At 36.4% G+C, this 20,051-nt stretch overlaps 1 protein-coding gene across 1 annotated transcript; it reads left to right on the forward strand.

Annotated features, from left to right (window-relative positions):
* The first annotated feature begins 12,692 nt into the window (after window positions 1-12,692).
* Window positions 12,693-16,148, forward strand: LOC140038434 (uncharacterized). The gene is made up of 3 exons (XM_072083790.1): window positions 12,693-12,958; window positions 14,889-15,085; window positions 15,952-16,148. The coding sequence occupies exons 1-3, from the start codon at window positions 12,693-12,695 to the stop codon at window positions 16,146-16,148; spliced, it is 660 nt and encodes a 219-aa protein (XP_071939891.1).
* Window positions 16,149-20,051: the final 3,903 nt, after the last annotated feature.

Genomic DNA, 20,051 nt, shown 5'->3' on the forward strand with positions numbered 1-20,051 from the left:
GATTAGGAAAATTTTAAGTATTGAAGAATTGCAGGAATCATTAATTCTATATGAGCAAAGAATGAATAAAAAGTTGGAAAATACCCTGGAGAAGGATATAATAGAGAAGGTATTACAAATGCAGTTGCATTTGAGAGGTAATAATGAAGCAAATGAGCAAAGTGAATTCAGTCAGATGAATCCAAGCTACAATAATAGAGGTGGCTAAAATATCAGAGGTGGTCGTGGCAACAATAATAGAGGCAGAGGAGGTACATCAAATCTTGGACGCGATAGAGGTAATAATTTTAATTTTAAAGGTAGTCATGGTAGAGGCAGAGGTGGTAATTTTGGCAAAGAAAATAATTTTAATCAATATAATTTTAAAATAATTTTGGACAGAGAATTTAATGTTATAATTGTGAAAAATTGAGCCATAGACAGTTTAAATACAAATTTTGAAAAATTATAGACAGAAATTTTTAGATTAATGTTACTGACAATCAGGTTCAGGATAATAATAAAAAATCTAAAATTTTATTATTAACTTGTAATATTGTTGATGTGGTTGATAAAAAAAATGGTATTTAAATATGGGTTACAACAATCATATATCTGGCAAGAAAGAATTATTTTTTGAGATTGACGAATCTGTCGATGGTGAAATTAAATTTGGAAATAACATTATTTTACTAGTGTTTGTCAGAGAAAAAATTCCTATCAGTTTAAAAAATGGGTCTACTAATTTTATTTCTGATGTTTTCTATGTTCATGAGCTGCATCATAATTTGTTGAGCATGGATCAATTGTCTAAGAAAAAAAATATGATATTCGCATTAGGAATGGTAATTACACCATTTTTAATAAAAAAAATATTAAAATGATTGCCAGTTCAAATCGCTTATTTTCACTGAAATTGAGTACTACCAATTTTTCTTGTTTAAGTATGATGATAGATGACAATAATTGGTTTTGACGGTTTGAGATTTTTGGCTAATAGAAAAATGATTAGTAGGCAACCTAGTATTAGAAATTCTGGTAAAGTTTGTAATCTGTGTGTTTTGAAAAAACAACACAGGGTTGTCTTTCAAACAGGCAAATCCTGAAGGGTTAGAAGACCAATGAAAATTATTCATTCGTATTTGTGCACTGTGAAAGTTCCTTCTAATGGTGATTGTAGGTATTTTATTACCTTTATTAATGATTTCAGTAGAAAAGCCCGGATGTATTTTTTGAAACAAAAATCTGATGCCTATGACACTTTTAAAATTTTTAAGACTTTTGTTGAGAAGCAAAGTGGCTATTAGATTAAAATTTTGAGAACTGATAGGGATCAAGAATATTTGGTGTGTGATGATTTTCTTGAGAAAAATGGAATATAGCATCAGTTGACTATTAGGTACACTTCACAACAAATGGAGTGACAAAGAGGAAGAATAGAACTGTTATAAATATGGTAAAATCTATGTTGAAACTGAAAAATATGCCAAACTCTTTTTGGGTAGAGGCAATTTTTGGTACAATTTATTTGTTGAACATGTGAACTTTCAGAAGTGTTCTCAAAAGAACTCCTGAAGAAGTATGGAATGGTAGAAGACCTTTTGTTGGCCATCTCAAAGTTTTTGGGTGTATTATCTATTCCCTTGTTCATGATCAATTAAGGAAAAAACTTGATGATAAGGGGAAGAAATGTGTATTTATTGGCTACAGTGAAGTTTTCTAAGCTTATAGGTTATATAATCTTGTGACAAAAAAAGTGATGGTGAGTAAAGATGTGGCCTTTGATGAAAGAGGTGTTTGGGACTGGTCTACTGAAAATTCTAATATAGCAGAGGTAACTGTGAAGACTCATATTTTATTTCTCAATTTAGTCATTTTATAATTATTTGCTCTAGTGTTAGTTAATTATATGTTGACCTTGGTCGATCAATCCTTGGTTTTGATGATTAACAAACCAAAATGTAGATTTGGGCTAATGTTTTTATGTGAGCAATTTGTTAGAAGAAGCAAAAGCAGGGCACTTATGTGGGACGTCCGAAAGGAAGCTATCGGACGTCCGAAAGGATGAAGAACATCAAGAAGGAAACTCTGTCGGACGCTCGTGAGGAAGCATCGGACATCCGGAAGCATCGGACGCACGCCTCGGACGCACATCGATCGCATCGGACGTCCGAGAAATTTCGCAAAGATTTGATGACTTTCTGTCAACGTTCGGACGCAGGGTTCGGACGTCCGACAGGTGGTTTGGACGCAGGATTCGGACGTTCGACAGGTGGTTCGGACGTCCGACAGGCCAACGGCTAGTTTTGACAGCATTTAATATTTGACCGTTAGAGAGCCTTTTGAAGCCATTTCTCACCTTCTATAAATACCCCAAAGCACAAGAAGACAAGAGACTTTTGCCAACACAAAATACAAGCTTACAAGCTTACAAGAGTCTTTGGGACTTACAATTGGTATCAGAGCTTGGTCTCTTTTGATCAAGCTTAACCGCTTAGAGTAAAGATCATGGCAACCATAAAAGTTTCTTTTTTAGAAGGGCAATCTATTGATAGACCACCTATGTTTAATGGTTCTTATTTTAGCATGTGGAAACAAAGAATGATGATTTTCTTACAATCCGTTTATATTGAATTATGGTATGTGGTAGAAGATGGTCCTTATGAAGCCAGAATAATTGACTCTATCACTAATTTGAGTAGATTAAAGACTAGACAAGAATTGAATGAAAAAGACAAGAAATACCTTTCTTTGAATGCCAAGGCCATGTGTATATTGTACAATGCATTAGATGTAAATGAATCTAGTAGGATTAAAGGTTGTAAATCAGCTAAAGATATTTGGGATAAATTGTGTGTATTTCATGAAGGTAACCAAGATATTAAAGAACAAAAGAAATCTTTGCTTGTTTCTCAATATGAATTTTTCAAAATGCATCCTCTTGAAAATGTTGATAAGATGTGTAGTAGATTTTGTGACATTATTCAAGATCTTAAATTGCTTGGAAAAGAATATTCTTTGGGTGAGAAAAATAGAAAGATTTTGAATGCCTTGCCAAAAGAATGGGAAAACAAAATAAATGCTATAGAAGAGGCAAATGATTTAAATTCTATGTCCATTGAATCTCTTGTGGATATCCTAACCTCTTATGAATTAAAGCTGAAATTCAAAGTGCAAGAGGAAGAAAATGCAAGAATGTATAAGAGAGGCATAGCTTTTAAAGCATCTCAAGTGGGGGATAACCCATCCTTCATGGGTAATGAAATCATGGAAGTGGACAATGATATAACTCCTCACATCAAAAGTTTCAAGAAGATCTTCAACAAGAGATGTTCAAGAGGAGATTGCAAAATTACATGGGATGAATGCAATTCAAAAAGAGAAAAAGAAGAGTTGGCCCAAATGGCACTAATGGCCGTTGGAGAAGATGAGGTAAGTTCTTATCACTCTTCTTGTGATGAAGATAATGAAGATGATGATGTGAAAATTCTTATGATTAAAATGCATAAAAGTTTGAGAAAATCTTATGCTAAAAATAAAGATTTGAAAACAAAAATAAATGATTTGTTGGAAGAAAACTCCAAACTTTTTCAAGAAAACAAATGTTTGAGAATGGAAAATGATGATTTAAAAAATCAAAAAAATGTTTTGAAAAGGAAGTTGGAAGAGAAAACAAAGTTTTATGAAAAAATGTTGGAAGAACAGAATTTGTTAAAGAAAAGAATTAATGACTTGAACGAGTTTCTCCAAAATGAAAAACAAAAGTTTTCTCAAACAAAAGAAAGCAAATCTTTTCAAGGCACAAATAAGTTTGCTATGATAAGAAGTAAGAAAATTAGTTGCATTAAATCCACCTATGTGCAAAATACTTCTATCATGTGTCACTTTTGTTGCAAATTTGGACATATGCAAAATGATTGCTATGTAAAGAAAAATATGAGAAAAGGTATGAAATCCATGTGGATTGCTAGATCATGTTGTATTAACTCCCAAGGACCCTATAAAGAAAGGGTACCAAATGAAATTTCTCATATTTAGGTACATCATGAAGATTTGATCCAAGAAGTGCTATATGGTTGTAAGTACAATTGAAAATTTTGATATTCAATATGGTCTTGATTTGAAAAATAAAGGGGGAGTTTGTTTTTGATTGATGCCAAAAGGGGGAGTAGGATTTATTGAAATTTCTTTGTATGTTGGCACTTTCTAAGGGGGAGCTTTATTTGAACTTATTTGATAAAAGAAATCTTCATTTTGTTTGTCATCATCAAAAAGGGGGAGATTGTTGACCTTGGTCGATCAATCCTTGGTTTTGATGATTAACAAACCAAAATGTAGATTTGGGCTAATGTTTTTATGTGAGCAATTTGTTAGAAAAAGCAAAAACAGGGCACTCATGTGGGACGTCCGAAAGGAAGCTATCGGACGTCCGAAAGGATGAAGAACATCAAAAAGGAAACTCTGTCGGACGCTCGTGAGGAAGCATCGGACGTCCGGAAGCATCGGACCCACGCCTCGGACGCACATCGATCGCATCGGACGTCCGAGAAATTTCGCAAAGATTTGATGACTCTCTGTCAACGTTCGGACGCAGGGTTCGGACGTCCGACAGGTGGTTTGGACGCAGGGTTCGGACGTTCGACAGGTGGTTCGGACGTCCGACAGGCCAACGGCTAGTTTTGACAGCATTTAATATTTGACCATTAGAGAGACTTTTGAAGCCATTTCTCACCTTCTATAAATACCCCAAAGCACAAGAAGACAAGAGACTTTTGCCAACACAAAATACAAGCTTACAAGTGAGGTTTTTGAGTAGAAAGATTCTTTGTTGGTTGTATAAGGGGTTGGGGAAGTTGGGTTGTGAGGTTGCTCAAGTGAAGGTTACTCTCTAGGAGGAGTAAAACCTTGGTGAAGGTGAACTTATCACTTGGAGTGGTAAAACCTTGGTGAAGGTTGCCTCATTTGTATAAAATAGTTCTTATTTGGGTGAGTGATCTTTCAAGTGTAGGTTGTTGAGGGTTAACTAGAATAGTTGTAAAACTCCTTGGCTCAACCAAAGTGTGTTTGGGGTGAGGAAGGAGTGAGCCTTCACATGTACATCTTGGTTAGCATCGCCATCTATTGAAGAGGCTATTGGATTGATATTTGGTTTGCATTTCTTATCTTTTCTCTTTAATTAAGTTTTCTTTATTGTGCTTAAATTTGATATATCTTTGTGCATCATTGTGAAATTGTTTGTACTCATTGGGTTGCATCGGGGATTACATTATATTTTAGTTGCATGAATTTATTTTAAATTTTCGCCTTATCGCGCGCGCGTCACAAATTTCTCTAAAATCATATCGCCCGACTAATTAGAAACTTGAGGAATTAATACTAGACTTGTAAGTGTGAGTAATTACAATGTTATTGGAGGATTAGTGCATAAGTGTACCAAACAAGAGAGGAATCTGTAGTGCACGACACTATTTCGACAACTATTCAAAGTTGACTTTTTGCACCCAACTTAAAGCAACTTTCCTTCATTCTTTCCTCACAAGCTAAACACTCAAACCCTCATCTTTCTCCTCTCCATTCAGCCGACCAACCAAGAAAGAAAGGAAAGAAAATCTCCATTTCCTTTAGCTTCCATTTTGTCTACAAATCATCATCCAACTTTCTAGTTTCTTGGAGATTCATTCTAGCTTGGAGTAAGAAGCAATCTTGTGGAATTTCTTGAATGAAATTTTGGTGGAAAATCTGATTTTCTTCAAGGGTTTAAAGGGTAACCATTCCACCTCTTTTCTCTTTCAAATTATAAGAAGTTTAACGGATAATCTTCATGGGTTTGAAACCCTAATTGCACTCATAGGCTAGCGGACTTGAGGAACCTATTATTTCCACTTTAAATCATAGGCTAGCTATCCTGATGAGGACTCTAGGTACTTGACTTGAGGCTTGATTGTTTGATTGTGGTTGTTTATGTGATATATAGCTTGATTACGGTTAGAAAGTGGAGAAAAAGTTGGAGGAAATTGCGAAAGGAAGCTGGCCGAAATTCTGGTCATGTTGTTCTGTTTTAGTTTCGAAATTTTGATGCTTAGTTGACTGTTAAATTGATGGATATATGTTGTATATTGTGTGTACAAAGTACCTTTCAAAAATCGTGTAGAATGGTTGCACAAAACTTCAGTTTTGGAAAAGTTTCAAATCTGGAAAACGCCTAGCAGGGGTACTCAGACAGTGCTTCTTTGACTGAACGTAACTCTCTGTACAAAAGTCAAAATTGAGTCCCGTTAGCAGCATTCAAAACTAGACATTTATAGCTTTTCAACGGTATAAAAATTCCCTGCTGGTTCATTTTGAGTGAACCGTAGCGAGTCGGCAAAGTCGGCTGTTCTGTTTTGGCTGTTTATTCGAATGAAACTGGGAAGCTGCACCTTGTAACTCTATTTTGTTCTACTTGTGAAAAGATTTTCAAAACGATGCCTTCTGATGAATTGTAGAATTTTGAATCTAGTTTCCAACACCATAAACCATTCCCAATTTGGAGTTGTATAGAGCTAGATATAGTTTGATTTCAAAAATGTGACAAAGCTGGAAACTGGAAAATTTTCTCTTCCTTGTTGGCCGAATGGTCAAATCTGTTTTGGGATGTTATACTTCAAAAATTTTAGTGTCAATTGCTTGTCAATTGCTTATTAAATGTTTTTGGAATCTTGGTGTCAAAAATGGAGTGAATTGGGACTGATTTCATTGGACCAAACTTTTGAAAAGCAAAGAGAAGTGGGATGGCAGATTAGCCTTGAAATAATTCACAAATTTTGGTCATTTCGTAAACTGCCTTCCCATGTGAGTTTTTGCCTAAATTTTTTTAGAGAAGCAGTCCATGTATGGAAGTTCAAGTGTGCCAAATTTGGTGTAATTCCAATACCATTTCGATGCTCAAATAATGCCTCAAAGATTTCTCTTCAAATCTGGAAATTCACTGATCAGATTACAAAAACCAACCTACTTCAAACTGCTATATCTTGTTACTCAAAACTCCGAATTTAGTTCTGCTTGTTTTGAAACTTTGTATGGGACTCTTATTGTGTCACAAATTTCAGAGGCTAATTCACTTTCTGTGAATTTTGCCGAATTTCCAAACACCACTGAAAACCAAGACTGGTTCTGTCTTGTCTTTATGAATCAGCAAATTTGAGCTGAAAAATGAATGCTTTCTGTTTGGAATCTTGGAAAAGTTTCTTCTGGGAACTTTTAGTACTTTGGATCTAGTTTCCAACGGTATAAAGTTTTCTATTTTTGGACATACCAAACAAGAGATCTAATTTTCTAAGTTTTGTCGCGCAAAGCTGAAATTTTCTGATTTCTTAAGAGTTGAATCTTGAATTTCAGTAGAGTGAAGCTCTTTTACGACGTTATCTTAATTTTAAGCAAGTGTAAATTCTTCCTTGTTTGATAAGGGATTATGAATGTATGAGAATGATTATTGGTCATTTTTCTTCAGGCGATCAAGAGGGTCTTGAGGAGAATCTCGGAGCAGATCACTAAAGACTTTCTTTACTCATTTGTTTTGAATTGGTGAGTGTCAAGTATAAAGTGTTGCTAAGTGCATAAATTGTTTCTCATTAATTGAGTATTTTGGAATTATCGAGACGAGTGTGTACTTTATCGCACTCATTCTCTTTTAAGTGAATTATATTTGAATTATATGAAGTGAATTTGCTAAGTGAAGTAAATGAAGTGTTACAATAGTGAATTATGCTATGTTTGCATATGTCGATTGGAGTGAATCTCATCGACTTATATTATAATAGTGGGGGACCCCCAAACTCATTGGCCGACCTTACGACTCGAGCCGGCATGGGCTTGGTTGTGAAGCTTGGTGAGCCATGAGAAAAAAATCATAAGCTTGATTTATTTGAGAGATCTTGCTTGGCATACTCTAGTAGTATTGCCTTATATAAAAGAAGTGCGGGCCCTGAGCAGGGGGTGTAAAGGTGAACGGGCGTACAAAATAAGCGGAGTTCTACGGACTTAATACCTACCCGGTTGACGGAGTGTCATCACGTGGAGGTATTAGATCGAGCATCGGCAAAGCAAGTGGAATATAGCTCCTGAGAGCTCCTGTATCCTTATTAAGTGTGTTTATTATTAAATTATGAATTACTTGAACTTTATTGATTTACTTTCCGTGTAAGTGTTATTGTTATTGGAACTATGTGTTTGCATGTTTTCTTGGTCTCACTGAGCGAAATCGCTCATCCCATTAGTTTTGTTTTCCTTAACAGGAGTTCGGATTGGAAAGAATTTTTGAGGAAGTCGACTTGACTATTTTGATTAAAAATCTTGGGGTGTAATTGACTAGTCGACTGATAATGGTTATATTTTGGGAAAGCTGTTGTACTTTTGAGAACTTGTGTTGTAAAACTTGAAAGTTTAATTAAGGAAGTGACTTTTCTTTATTTCGACTTTTATTCTTTGGTTGTTATCCTTAAATTTGAATTGGATTCGTATTGAGTCTTGCCAAGAGCTAGGCAGGCGTTCCACTGATTCCCATGGGTTCGCCCTTGGCAGAAGTGGGGGCGTCACGGTAACAGTAAATTATCAATAAGAGGAGGTTAATAATGATATTCAGCCATTACCAGTTGCTCAGGGTCCAAAGATTGAGTTAATTGGACGTCCACAGCGTCAGCTACAGATGCCAGCTCATTTGCAAGATTATGTGATTATACCAGATGATATTCCTTCCGATGAAAATATAGTTAATTTTGCTTTGTTTGCAAATTGTGATCCTATGATGTATGAGGAGGTAGCCCATGATGATCGTTGGATGAAAGCAATGGAGAAAGAAATTCATGTAATTAAGAAGAATGATACTTGAAAACTTACTTTTCTTTCAACTGGTAAAAAAATCATTAGAGTGAAGTCGGTGTACAAGACAAAGTTTAAATCCAGTGGTATACGAGGATTGACTCTTATTTTCTTGCTCGTGATTTTCAGAAATGTCTATATGAGCACATTTTATATTTTCAATCTTCTGCGGTGTGATATTCTTATTATGTGCATATATGTAAATGCTATGATTTTACAAAAAATAATTTGAAAACGATTGCACAGTTCAGGACGTCTATGATTAAGCAATTTGAAATGACATACATGGGACTTATGTCATATTTCTTGGGAATTGAAGTTTTTAAGTCTAATAGTGGGATTTTTATTTCTCAAAAGAAATATGCAAGTGATATCATAAAGAAGTTCAAGTTGGATGCAGTTAAGCCAATTCTAACTCCATGAGCTTGACCAAGAAGAATGTTGGTGGATATGTGAATCCTACCTACTTTAAAAGTTTGGTAGGGAGTTTGAGGTATCTGACATCTACGAGACCAAAGACCAATTTTGTTGTTGGGTTGATTAATTAGCAAATTCATGGAATATCCAAGTCAATCATATTTGCAGGCGGCTAAGAGGATTTTGGGGTGAATTGAAGGCACTCAGAGTGATAGTATTTTTATTCAGGAAATGATCCAATTGAGTTGTTTGGCTATACAGATAGTAATTAGGTAGGTGATACAGTTGAGAGGAAGAGTACTTCAGGGCATGCATTTTTATTGACTCAAGAGTGTTTTCTTGGAGTTCTAAGAAACAACAGATAATTGCATTGTCTGCTACAGAGGCGGAGTATATTGCAGTAGCTAATAGTGCAACTCAAGTTTTATGGTTACATCGCATAGTTAGCATTCTACAGCAAAAGCAAATTGGTCCTACGAACATTTATTGTGATAGTAAGTTGGCTGTTGAATTGTCTAAGAATTCGGTTCTCCGTGAGCACAGTAAACACTTAGATATCAAATATCACATCACGCGTGAGTTGGTTCGAAAGGAGCTTCAAGTTGATTATTGCAGAACTAAAGAGCAAATGGCTGACATTTTCACCAAGGCGTTGAAGATGGAGACTTTTGTCAAGTTGACGAAGATGTTGGATATATCAAGATTATAGGAGTTTGGTTTAAGGGAGGCATTGTGGGATAATATAAACCAAACTTAGTAATTTGTTTATTTGGTTATATGTTAGTTGAGGCCATGCATCATTAATATATTGGTTAGTATAATAAGTTGCATTGTGAATTAGTGAGGTTGGCCACATTGGATTCGGCCCATAATGTTAGTAACTTAAGTCAGCCAGTAAGGGGTTAGTATTGTTACCTCTACATTCGTTTTAGTTTGAAGAATCAGTAGCCTCGTTGTTTCATTTTTCTTGTAAGGGATTAGTAATATAAGATGATTGATTAATATCTTATGTTAATTAATATTGCAATTAATCAAATCCATCAATTAGTCATCCCCAAGGATTTGATATTTACCAATAAGGGTTCCTAACCTAACCTAAAAAAAGCCCGTGATATTCCATCTACAATACAGTCTCTTTGATTAGACATAGGTTAGAAGTTCCTTCATTCCAAATTCTTCTTTACATATTTTATGTTGTTAAAATAGATAAGGAGGCAAGGAGAAAAGGAGGCATACGGGATTAATTTGTACTTGATGACAATCGTTGGAGGTGAGGTTATTTAGATTTCTGCTGCCTAGTACATTCATGTGTAAATAATTAGTTTTATATGTGGTATCAGAGCCAACCTCTAATCATGTTGTTTAGCTTATAACTTTACACTTGATTAGTTCTTTCCTTGGAAATTATGCCAAAATTTGTGCTAGCGAATTGAATCCAAGCGTCTTTTTAAGTGAAATATCCAAGTTTTATCAACTGAGGAATTACAGTAGATAAAACGTCTAAAACAAACTAGCAGTGGAAAGTGGACAACCATCCTCTAGTCGAAACTTCAAACTTTAATTCTTTTTTTTTTTAAGTAACCAATGAAAAATAAAATGATCCCAGCCTCACTTTAAAGATTATTGGTACCTTCATTTTGGCAGAGACCGCACAAGTTTCATTTAGTTGAAAGCGCTAGATTTGGATTTAGAAAGGTTAGCCATCCACGAACGTCATGAAAGTCGTACGAGTTTTTCACTAAATGGACCGCTTAATTTATCCATTTCGGAGGTATATCATCCTTGGAAATTAGGCCAAAATTTGTGCTAGTGAATTGAAGCCAAGCGTCTTTTTAAGTGAAATGTTCAAGTTTTATCAACTGAGGAATTACAGTAGATAAAACGTCTAAAACAATAAGTAAAAGATATTTAATACGTCTTATCACCACGGATCACTCGGGATGAACTAGAAAATGAGCTTAGTACCATTTTAAAGCTATAAGAGTCTAGTTTCAAATTCCACAAGTAGCACTCGATTTTGATCAACGAACAAAATGTTATATCTACACAAATGTTGCTGGTCAGAAAATTCTGGAGCTTGTTCCAGTTTGCTTCTTTACTTGTAACTCAAAATTTAACCAACCATTTGGGTTGATTTTTGGTAGACAACCACAATACACACAGCACAACATATCTACATCAATTTGGAAGCTCAATTAGCACCAGAAAATTTTCGAAATTACAGGGCAGCAGCAAACAAGAAGTCGGGCAGTAAGTCAGAAATTTTCCAGGGTTGTGACCAAACTTTGCGTGCAATTTTGGTGTACCAAATCAAAGGGTTTTTGGCTGAAATTTTGTACACTTAAAGCTCAACATATCAGCACTCAAATGGACTGAAAAAAAGGCACGAAAATATGGGCAGAAAAACAGAATAACAAGGTCAAGAATTTCGGTCAGTAGTCCTCCTTTCTCTCAATTTCCCTCTTTTCTCTTCCTCTTCTAGTTTCTACCATTATAACTCATCAAAATCACACTCACACACACATTAACATCTTAACAGCCCTCAAACAACAATGGTGGGAGTTCATAAAACCCACATCAACCAACCAAATTCAACTAATAACAACAATTCTTCAGAGCTACAAATGAACCAAGAAAGCAAGGATTTTGTGTGTTACCTCTTGGAGCTATGAAACCTAACAAAATCAGAATTTTCCTTCCCAAATTTCACCACCATCAACCACCCAATCCACCCTCAAAGCCACAAAATCAGCTCCTCCACTTAGCTAGGATGAAAACCCACAAGTTGATGAGGAACTTTGATGGATTAGGTGCAAGGTTTGAGCAGAAAAATTGGAGAGCTCTTCTTCCTTTATTTTTTTACTTGTGAGGGCCGAATTTAGAGAGAGAAAGATGAGAGAGATTGTTTCAGAATTTTTTAAGTGTGTTTTTGGGGAGAAAAGGAAGCTTAAAGGCTAAGTTTTCAAGGTCAAACCTCGCTAGGCCCGAATAGGGTTTTGCGCGACCACTTTTCGTGCTCGTTTGCTACTTTTGTATACTAAACCTCCGAGGTAATTCCTCTAGTGCATTAATAGTCATTCTTAGTAGTCTAATATCAAATTCTTAAATCTCCAATTAAACAGATTAATGCGCCTGTCGGGGCCATTTCGGCACGCAGGCGCACAAGAGTCGAACTTAAGGAATTCTCGCTCGAACTTTGAAACTTCAACTTATTCGACTCTAAAACTTTAAAATATGATAATTCAAGTATATATAACAATCAAAATCACCATAAACAATTCAACTCGAATAAATTTGGTCATTAAAATAATAATTGTTTAAAGAACCAATTGTTTAGACTCATTTTCAAGAAATTCATGCAATTTGGGAAAACTTGAGTAACTCACATGCAAAAATACTTTTAAATGACCAATTTAAGAATATTTTGCAATAATTAAAATATGAGTCCTCACATCCTTGACAATGTTTACAAGTTGCATGGCTTACTAGAGTCCATTATTTCTGATAGAGATAAGATTTTCATCAGCAGATTCTGGCAAGAACTGTTCAATAAGTTGGGAATAAGCCTACATTATAGTTCTTCTTATCACCATCAATCTGATGGGCAAAGTGAGAGGGTGAACCAATGCTTGGAGAACTACCTCAGAAGCATGTGCAGTGAACATCCCACACACTGGAGCAGCTGGTTACCAACAGCTGAACTCTGGTACAATACTAATTTTCATACCAGCTTGCAAGTCTCTCCATTTGAATAGAGCTGTTAAACGAACCGAGCTGTTCGTTAGTTCGGTTCGTTTCGGCTCGTTCGTGTTCGTTAAAGGCTCGTTCGAAAGCCTTAAACGAACCGAACACGAACGAATTTTTGTGTTCGTTTAATAATCGAGCGAACACGAACATGTTCGCTAATTTTAACGAACGTTCGCGAACAAGGACATAATTGTCATTTGACAAATTTTAGGATTACTCATAAGAAATTCTAAAACTTTCCCCTTCCCTTTCCAGCCTTACTTTTGTTTTCATTCCCCGTTGGCCGCTGCTGAAAGTCCAAACTGAAAGCTCCGCTGCTGTCCAAAGTTCTAGACTTTCTACCGTCCATAGTCCAAACTGATAAGCTCCGCTGCTGTTCTAGACTGATAAGAGAGAGAGACCACTGTTGTTCCAACTTCCAAACTGATAAGAGAGAGACCGGAGTTTCAGTTGCCCCAATCAACATCTTTGGTGGCTGGCTGACTTCGGAGATCGCGTGCCTCCCTCCTTTGATTCGGTATGATTTTTCACAGATCTATGATTTATGTTTCTCAATCTGGAATTTTTTGAATTCATTAGATCAAATTTGATTGCAAGCTTGAAGGGTCAAAGTTTTAGCACTAACGCTAGCCAAATTGTCCCTCACGTGATGTCTTCAGCTGTAGTTTCGTCTTTTGGCATCTAATACTTGAAATCTTGGAATAATGTAATATTTCTTGTGCATATCATTTCCTTTTTTTACTTTCATCAAGACACATTCATTAATCTGTCAAAACTGGCGCATGATGATTTAAGACATCAAGGCAGTAGCAGCAAGCAGCAAAGCATTTTTTTTCCTTCCATTTCCGTGCTTGTGAGCTTCAAGCTGCTAAATCAATAGCTAGAGATCTCAGAATGGAAACTTGATGCAGAGAAAGTAAAATTATATGACAAGTAAACCACTGGATGGATTAAGTTTGATGTGAACAATGGATTGAGGGGTTAGGGACATAATTCTAAGTCTAAGATTTCTGGTTTTGTTTGACCGAATTTTTCATGGTATGGGAAATGATGATGATGATGAACAAGGGTGGAAAAGATAGAAAAAAAAATGAAATACCTGTAGCGGTGGTGGAAATTTTCAATGTTTGTCATTCTTAATTCCTCTATATGCATGTATGATGTCTAGTTCCTTTTGATTGATATTTTTAAAACTGATTGAAAACTTTTATAGTTGATTATTACTCTATTCTTTGCAGAGTCTTGGGGAAAAAAATTCGAATGCCTTGGTCCACCTAGCTCTTTTCAACTACAATGAATTTGGTCCAGTCACTTCATTTTCTTTGCCGTGGCTGATGGATTCAAATGGATAGATGAAGTGGATGTAGTTATAGTCAAATTGTGAAGTGGAGCAAATTTGTACTTGTCTTATGGCTGAATTTTTATATTTGAAGGACAAATTACTTTGTTTTATTTGTTGTTTTTATGTTAATGTTGGTTATGCAGTTAATGAATAATGGAATTTAGTCATTTAGTATTTTAATTATTTTTTAGGATGATTAATGATTTGTGTGGCATATTTAAGGCCTAGAATAATCTGGATTCGAACTTTTCGAACGTGTTCGCGAACGGCTCGTTTATGTTAAACGAGTCGAACACGAACACGAACACGAATACGAACTTTACTTAACCAGCCAAACACGAACACAGGTTTAGAGTTCGAAACTTAACGAACGAATACGAACGGAGTTCGAATCACTTAACGAACAGAGCTCAAACATGAGATACTCGGTTCGTTTCGGTTCGTTTACAGCTCTACATTTGAAGCACTGTACGGATACAAGCCAAACCACATTCCTCTAGGGCCTTTCCATGACAGTGTCATACCTACTGTAGCTATCATGTTGTAGGATAGACTCCAAGCTCTATCTCTCATCAAAGAGAACTTGGCCAAGTGATGAGGAGGTCGAGAGAGCTATCCAAGTGGAGCAAGTGAAGGTACCATTGGGGCCTATGACACGAGCTCGCGTGAAGAGATTGAATGAGACACTACAAACATTGGTTCGTGCGGCCCGAGAGTCAAGTGGAGAGTCAAAGGCCATCGAGGGTCTCAACGAAACTAGGCTCGTTGTCCTAGTCTCGGCCGTCACTGAAGATTAGAAGTCCAAGATTCGGCTAAGGGGGTCCATAGCCCATTATTAGTTTAGTAGGGTGTAATAAAGAGATCTAGGCCATGTGGACCGTAGGTCCAATAGCTCTTTTAGTTAGTTAACGAGTTAGTCCCTACGCTGAGCTAGTTCGGGGGTCTCGCTGACCGGTCAACGAGTCGGGGGTCCAGGGGGCGACACGCCCCGGTGGGGGCTCAGGGGCAACGCCCCCGGACCTTACGGTACGTATGTTGTGTCGCTAGTGTCAGCCCAAAGAGAAGCCCAAGGGCTGGCCGAATTTCCTTCATGTTTTCCAAGCTTTGTTGGGTCTTAGTCACTACTACAAATAGCCTTAAGTCATTGTTTACATTCAGTTTTTGATGATTAATAAAATTACATTGAGAGTTCTCTCAAAGCTTCATTGAAGCGCCTTGAATACCTTAGATTTATATCTTAGGTATTCAATTGACTTATCAATCTAGGACCGCGCTAGATTGTGGCGTCTTCTACAAATACCGAGGTTTGTTGACCACGTGATCAACGGATTTAGGTGATCCACTGCATTCATCGTCTTCAATGTGAGTCTCCACTTTCTAGATCCAGGCCTTTCTGTACGGGTTGCATCACAAAGTTGGTGCCGTTCGTATCACCAAGGCTCAGAAGCGCATGAAGTTTTTTACAGACAGGCATAGGACAGAAAGAACTCTATAGGTGGGAGACTGGGTGTTTCTCAAATTGCAGCTTTATAGGCAACAAACAGTAGCCATTCGAAGGAGTTTGAAGCTCACTGCAAAGTATTATGGGCCTTTCTAAATTGTTGCCAAAGTGGGAGCAGTGGCCTACAAGTTACTACTACCTGAACGAGCTCGAATCCATCCTGTGTTTCATGTTTCCCTATTGAAGAAGAAGATTGGGAACACACAAGCTATTGAAGCTACCCTGCCAGCACTAGATACAGCTGATCAGTGTAAGCTAAAACCTGAGAAAGTCCTCAAGAGGAGAGCTACTATGCGGAATTTGTAGTCGGTTATTCAGTATTTGGTGAAATGGAATCACCTATCGGAGTCAGAGTGTGAGGACCCAAAAATTTTCTTAATTTTATCTTATTTGACTGGCTTATTTAATTATTTATTCACCCATTTTCTCCGAATAATTTATTTCAACCATTTCAAGTTCATTTGTATGGAACAATGTCTCCCTTATGTTTTTAAAACGTTTTGTTAGCAAAATTTATTTTTCAGAGGCTCGTTTAGTAAGAAATAATGAGTACACATTTTTTGAGACAAAATTCGATTCGAGTGTACAATAATCTTGAAAAATTAAGAATGATCAATAGTAGACTAAGAAAAGTTAATTGAGAGATTAGATGTGAGTGAGTTAAAATTAAGCTTATACCGTGCGCGTGTCAAAAGTTTTCCAAAACTCGCGCTGGTACAAACTAATTGGGGATTTGAGGAATTAATACTAGACTCGTGTAAGGGCTCATATTTTTATTCTTAAAATAGTCATTTTTATAATTATTTATCCTAGTACTAGTTACTTATATTATCGTTACAAGAATTTCTTTTAAATTTCACTTTATCGCGCGCGAATTGGAAGTTCGCGTTTTTCGCATCGAATCAACCCAATGAAGATTTAAGAAATTTATTCTAGACTACTAAGAGTGAATAATTATAATGTTAAAAGAAGTACATTAGAAGTTTAGTGCACAAATGAAACAAATCCGAGAGAAAACGGACACGAAACGCGCGCGTGAGTACTATTCATAGTTGACTTTTTTGCAAATTATAACCACAAATCACTTAAGCTTCCAAGGGAAGCTTCATTCATCAGCCATACACTCTCTCTCCTCTCCTCAAGCTTGACCGAACTCCTCCAAGAAAGAAGGAAGAAAACTTTCCACCATTCTTGCACTAATCTTCCTCCATTTCATCTCAAACTTTGCATCCAACTCACAAACCACTTGGGAATTCACTTAAGCTAGAAGAAATACTTCATCTTGGCGGTTTTCTTGGAGCTTTTGGTGCCAAAAATTTCTGGTTTCTCTTAAAGCTAGGAGGTAACCATCCAACACCATCCAGTCTTTCATTCTTGGCTTTAATGGGTTTTATCCTTGGCTTTGAAGCTTGTAGCTTCATTATTATTGTTATTACTTGGATTGGATTGGATTGGTTGAAGTGGACTCTATGAATTCCCACCTTGGTTGTATGGACTGATATGATGATATAATGTTTGGTTTGAGTTGTTTAAGTGTTGTTTAAGATGATTATGGATAGAGAATCGAAGGAAAGATCAAAGGAAATTGCGCAAGAATGCTGGCTGAAATCTGTTCTGTTTTGCCTTGTTTATATTTCAAATTTTTAGTGCTCAAATGACTATGAAACTGATGTATATATGTTGTATATGGTGTGCAAAAATTTTTTACCAAAAATCATTTGAATTAATTGCGAAAAATCTGAAATTTCGAAATGTGAAGAAACCTGGAAAATGTGTTCGGACAGCTTGAACAGTGTCCCTTTGATCGAACATATCTTTTTGTACAGCTGTCAAAATCGAGTTCCGCTATGGCATTTGAAACTAAACAGTTGTAGCTTTCTAACGGTATAAAATTCACTTTCTGGTTAGAAATGAGTGAGCCGTAGTGAGTCAGCAAAGTTGCTGCCCTGTTCTGTTGGCCTATCCGAGAGAAAGGTAGAAGCTGCATTTTGTGGCTCTATTTTCTCTCACTTAGGAATTGATTTTGAAAATGATTTGTTCTGATGAAATGTAGCCTTATGATTCTAGTTTCCAACTCCACCAACCATTCTTAATTCCAAGTTTTATTGAGTGAAATATGGTTCTATTTCCAAACTGCGACAAAACTGAAAAACCCTTCTTTTTGGCTGGCCAACTGATTTGGTTGCTTGTGAGAGGTTTTATTTTGAAATTTTGATGTCAACCAACTATAAATTGCTTATGAAATGTTTCTTGGACCTTGGTTTCACAAATGAACTAAAATGGGACTGATTTCATGGTGCAAAGTGTTTGAAAAGAGAAAGAAAACAAGAGGACAGATTTGCTTTGGGAAATTTCTTGAACTTTGGTAGTTTTGTTAACTACCTTCCCGTACGAGTTTTTACATGAAATTTGATAGAGAAATATCCCTCATATGGGAGTTTAATTGTACCAAATTTGATATTATTCTAAGACTATTTTGATACCCAAATGATGTCCCAAAGTTTACTTTCAAATCTGAAAAATTCACTGTTTAATAGTGAAAATTTACCAACTTTGAGCTACTATATCTTGATGTTCAAAACTTCGAATTTAGTTCCATTTATTGTGTTTGAAACTTTGTTTGGAATTCTTATTGTGTTACAAATTTCAGAGGCTAGTTCACTTCTTGTGAATTTTTCCGAATTCCCAAAGTTTGCCGAAAAACATGATCGAAACTGTCTTATATGCTCAAGTCAACCACTTTGAGCTGAAATTTGAACATCTTCCGTTTAGAATCATGGAAAGATGTCTTCTAGGAACCTTTAGTATTTTGAACCAAGATTCCAGCTGGTATAAATTTTTCCAATTTTGGACCTATTGAGTGCAAGTTTTGATTTTTCTAAATTTGACGTGCAAAACTAAAATTTTTCCGACTCGATAGGAATTGAGTTTTTGGAAACTCTTTGCTATCATTCGATATTGGTTGACCATTTTAAACTTGATTTCATGAAGAAAATTAGTTTTCCTTGTGTTATTAAACCTCACTTTTGAGTCTCGATTTACAAGTAATTAAGCCTCTCTTTCATGATATTTTCTTAATATTGTACAAATGTACAATCTTTCTTGTTAACAAGGGGTTTATAAGTGATAGTGTGTGATAGTAAATTATTATTTGCTCAGGCGCTCAAGGGGACTTTCAAGAGGATCTCGAAGCGGACGCCTAAAAGTTGTTTGAGCAATTACTCCCTACTTTGATTGGTAAGTGTCAAGTGCTAGAGTTGTTGCAATTATGTGAATTGCTTCTTATGGATTAATGATTGATAATTGTTGAGTCGAGTGTGTACTTTATCGCACTCGTTCTCTTTCAACCGATTGTACAACTGAATTGTAATTGATTGACTGAATTGCAACTGATTGACTGCACGTCGTTGGAATGAATCTCCTCGACTTATAACTGAACTGTGGGGACGCCCAAATCTCAATTGGCCGACCTTGCTACTCGAGCTAGCAAGGGCTTGGTCGAGGAGCTTGGTGAACCATGAGATAACTGTAAACATGACCTATTGAGAGATCTTGCTTGGCCTACTCGCGTAGTAGTGCCTTTTATTGAAGTGCGGGCCCGGTGCGGTGTATGGTGGATGGAACTGTGAAATAAGTGGAGTTCTACGGAGTTAAATGCCGACCCGGTTGATGGAGTGTCATCGCGGGAAGGTATTCGATTGAGGTTTGGCGAAGCAAGTGGAACTTAGCTCCTGAAAGTTCCTGTATCCTCATTGAATGTGTTTAATTGAAAATTGTGAATTGCTTGAATGTTACAGCTTTAATTCTTGCTTAAATGCCATTGTTACTTGAACTATGTGTTTTGCATGTTTTCTTGGCCTCACTAAATTTTAGCTCATCCCATTAGATTTGTTTTTTTTAACAGGGGCCGAGATGGAAAGAGTTTTGGAGAAGCTGACTTGAGGCACTTTTGATTAGGGTTTTAAATGTACTGGACTAGACATCTTTTGAAAGTTGTGTATTTTGGGAAAGCGGTTGTATTTCGAAACTTGTGATGTAAGATTGAATATTCATGTATGGAAATGACTTCTTGTCTTTATTTCGACTTCGTTATTAGTCGTTATCCTTAAATTTGAACTGGAATTGTACTGAGTTCTGACGAGAATTGGGCAGGTGTCCCGCCGATACCCTTTGGTACGTCTTAGGGAGAAGTGGGGGCGTCACACAGAG

Source organism: Coffea arabica, chromosome 3e, assembly GCF_036785885.1.
Source record: "Coffea arabica cultivar ET-39 chromosome 3e, Coffea Arabica ET-39 HiFi, whole genome shotgun sequence".
Lineage (NCBI taxonomy): Eukaryota > Viridiplantae > Streptophyta > Magnoliopsida > Gentianales > Rubiaceae > Coffea > Coffea arabica.

Coding starts and splice junctions, on each gene's coding strand:
- LOC140038434 (XM_072083790.1), top strand. CDS start 12,693: ATGAGTCCTCACATCCTTGACAATGTTTACAAGTTGCATGGCTTACTA. Junction 12,959..14,888: donor TTACCAACAGCTGAACTCTG/GTACAATACTAA, acceptor ATCATGTTGTAG/GATAGACTCCAAGCTCTATC. Junction 15,086..15,951: donor AGAGTCAAAGGCCATCGAGG/GTCTCAACGAAA, acceptor TTGTTGCCAAAG/TGGGAGCAGTGGCCTACAAG.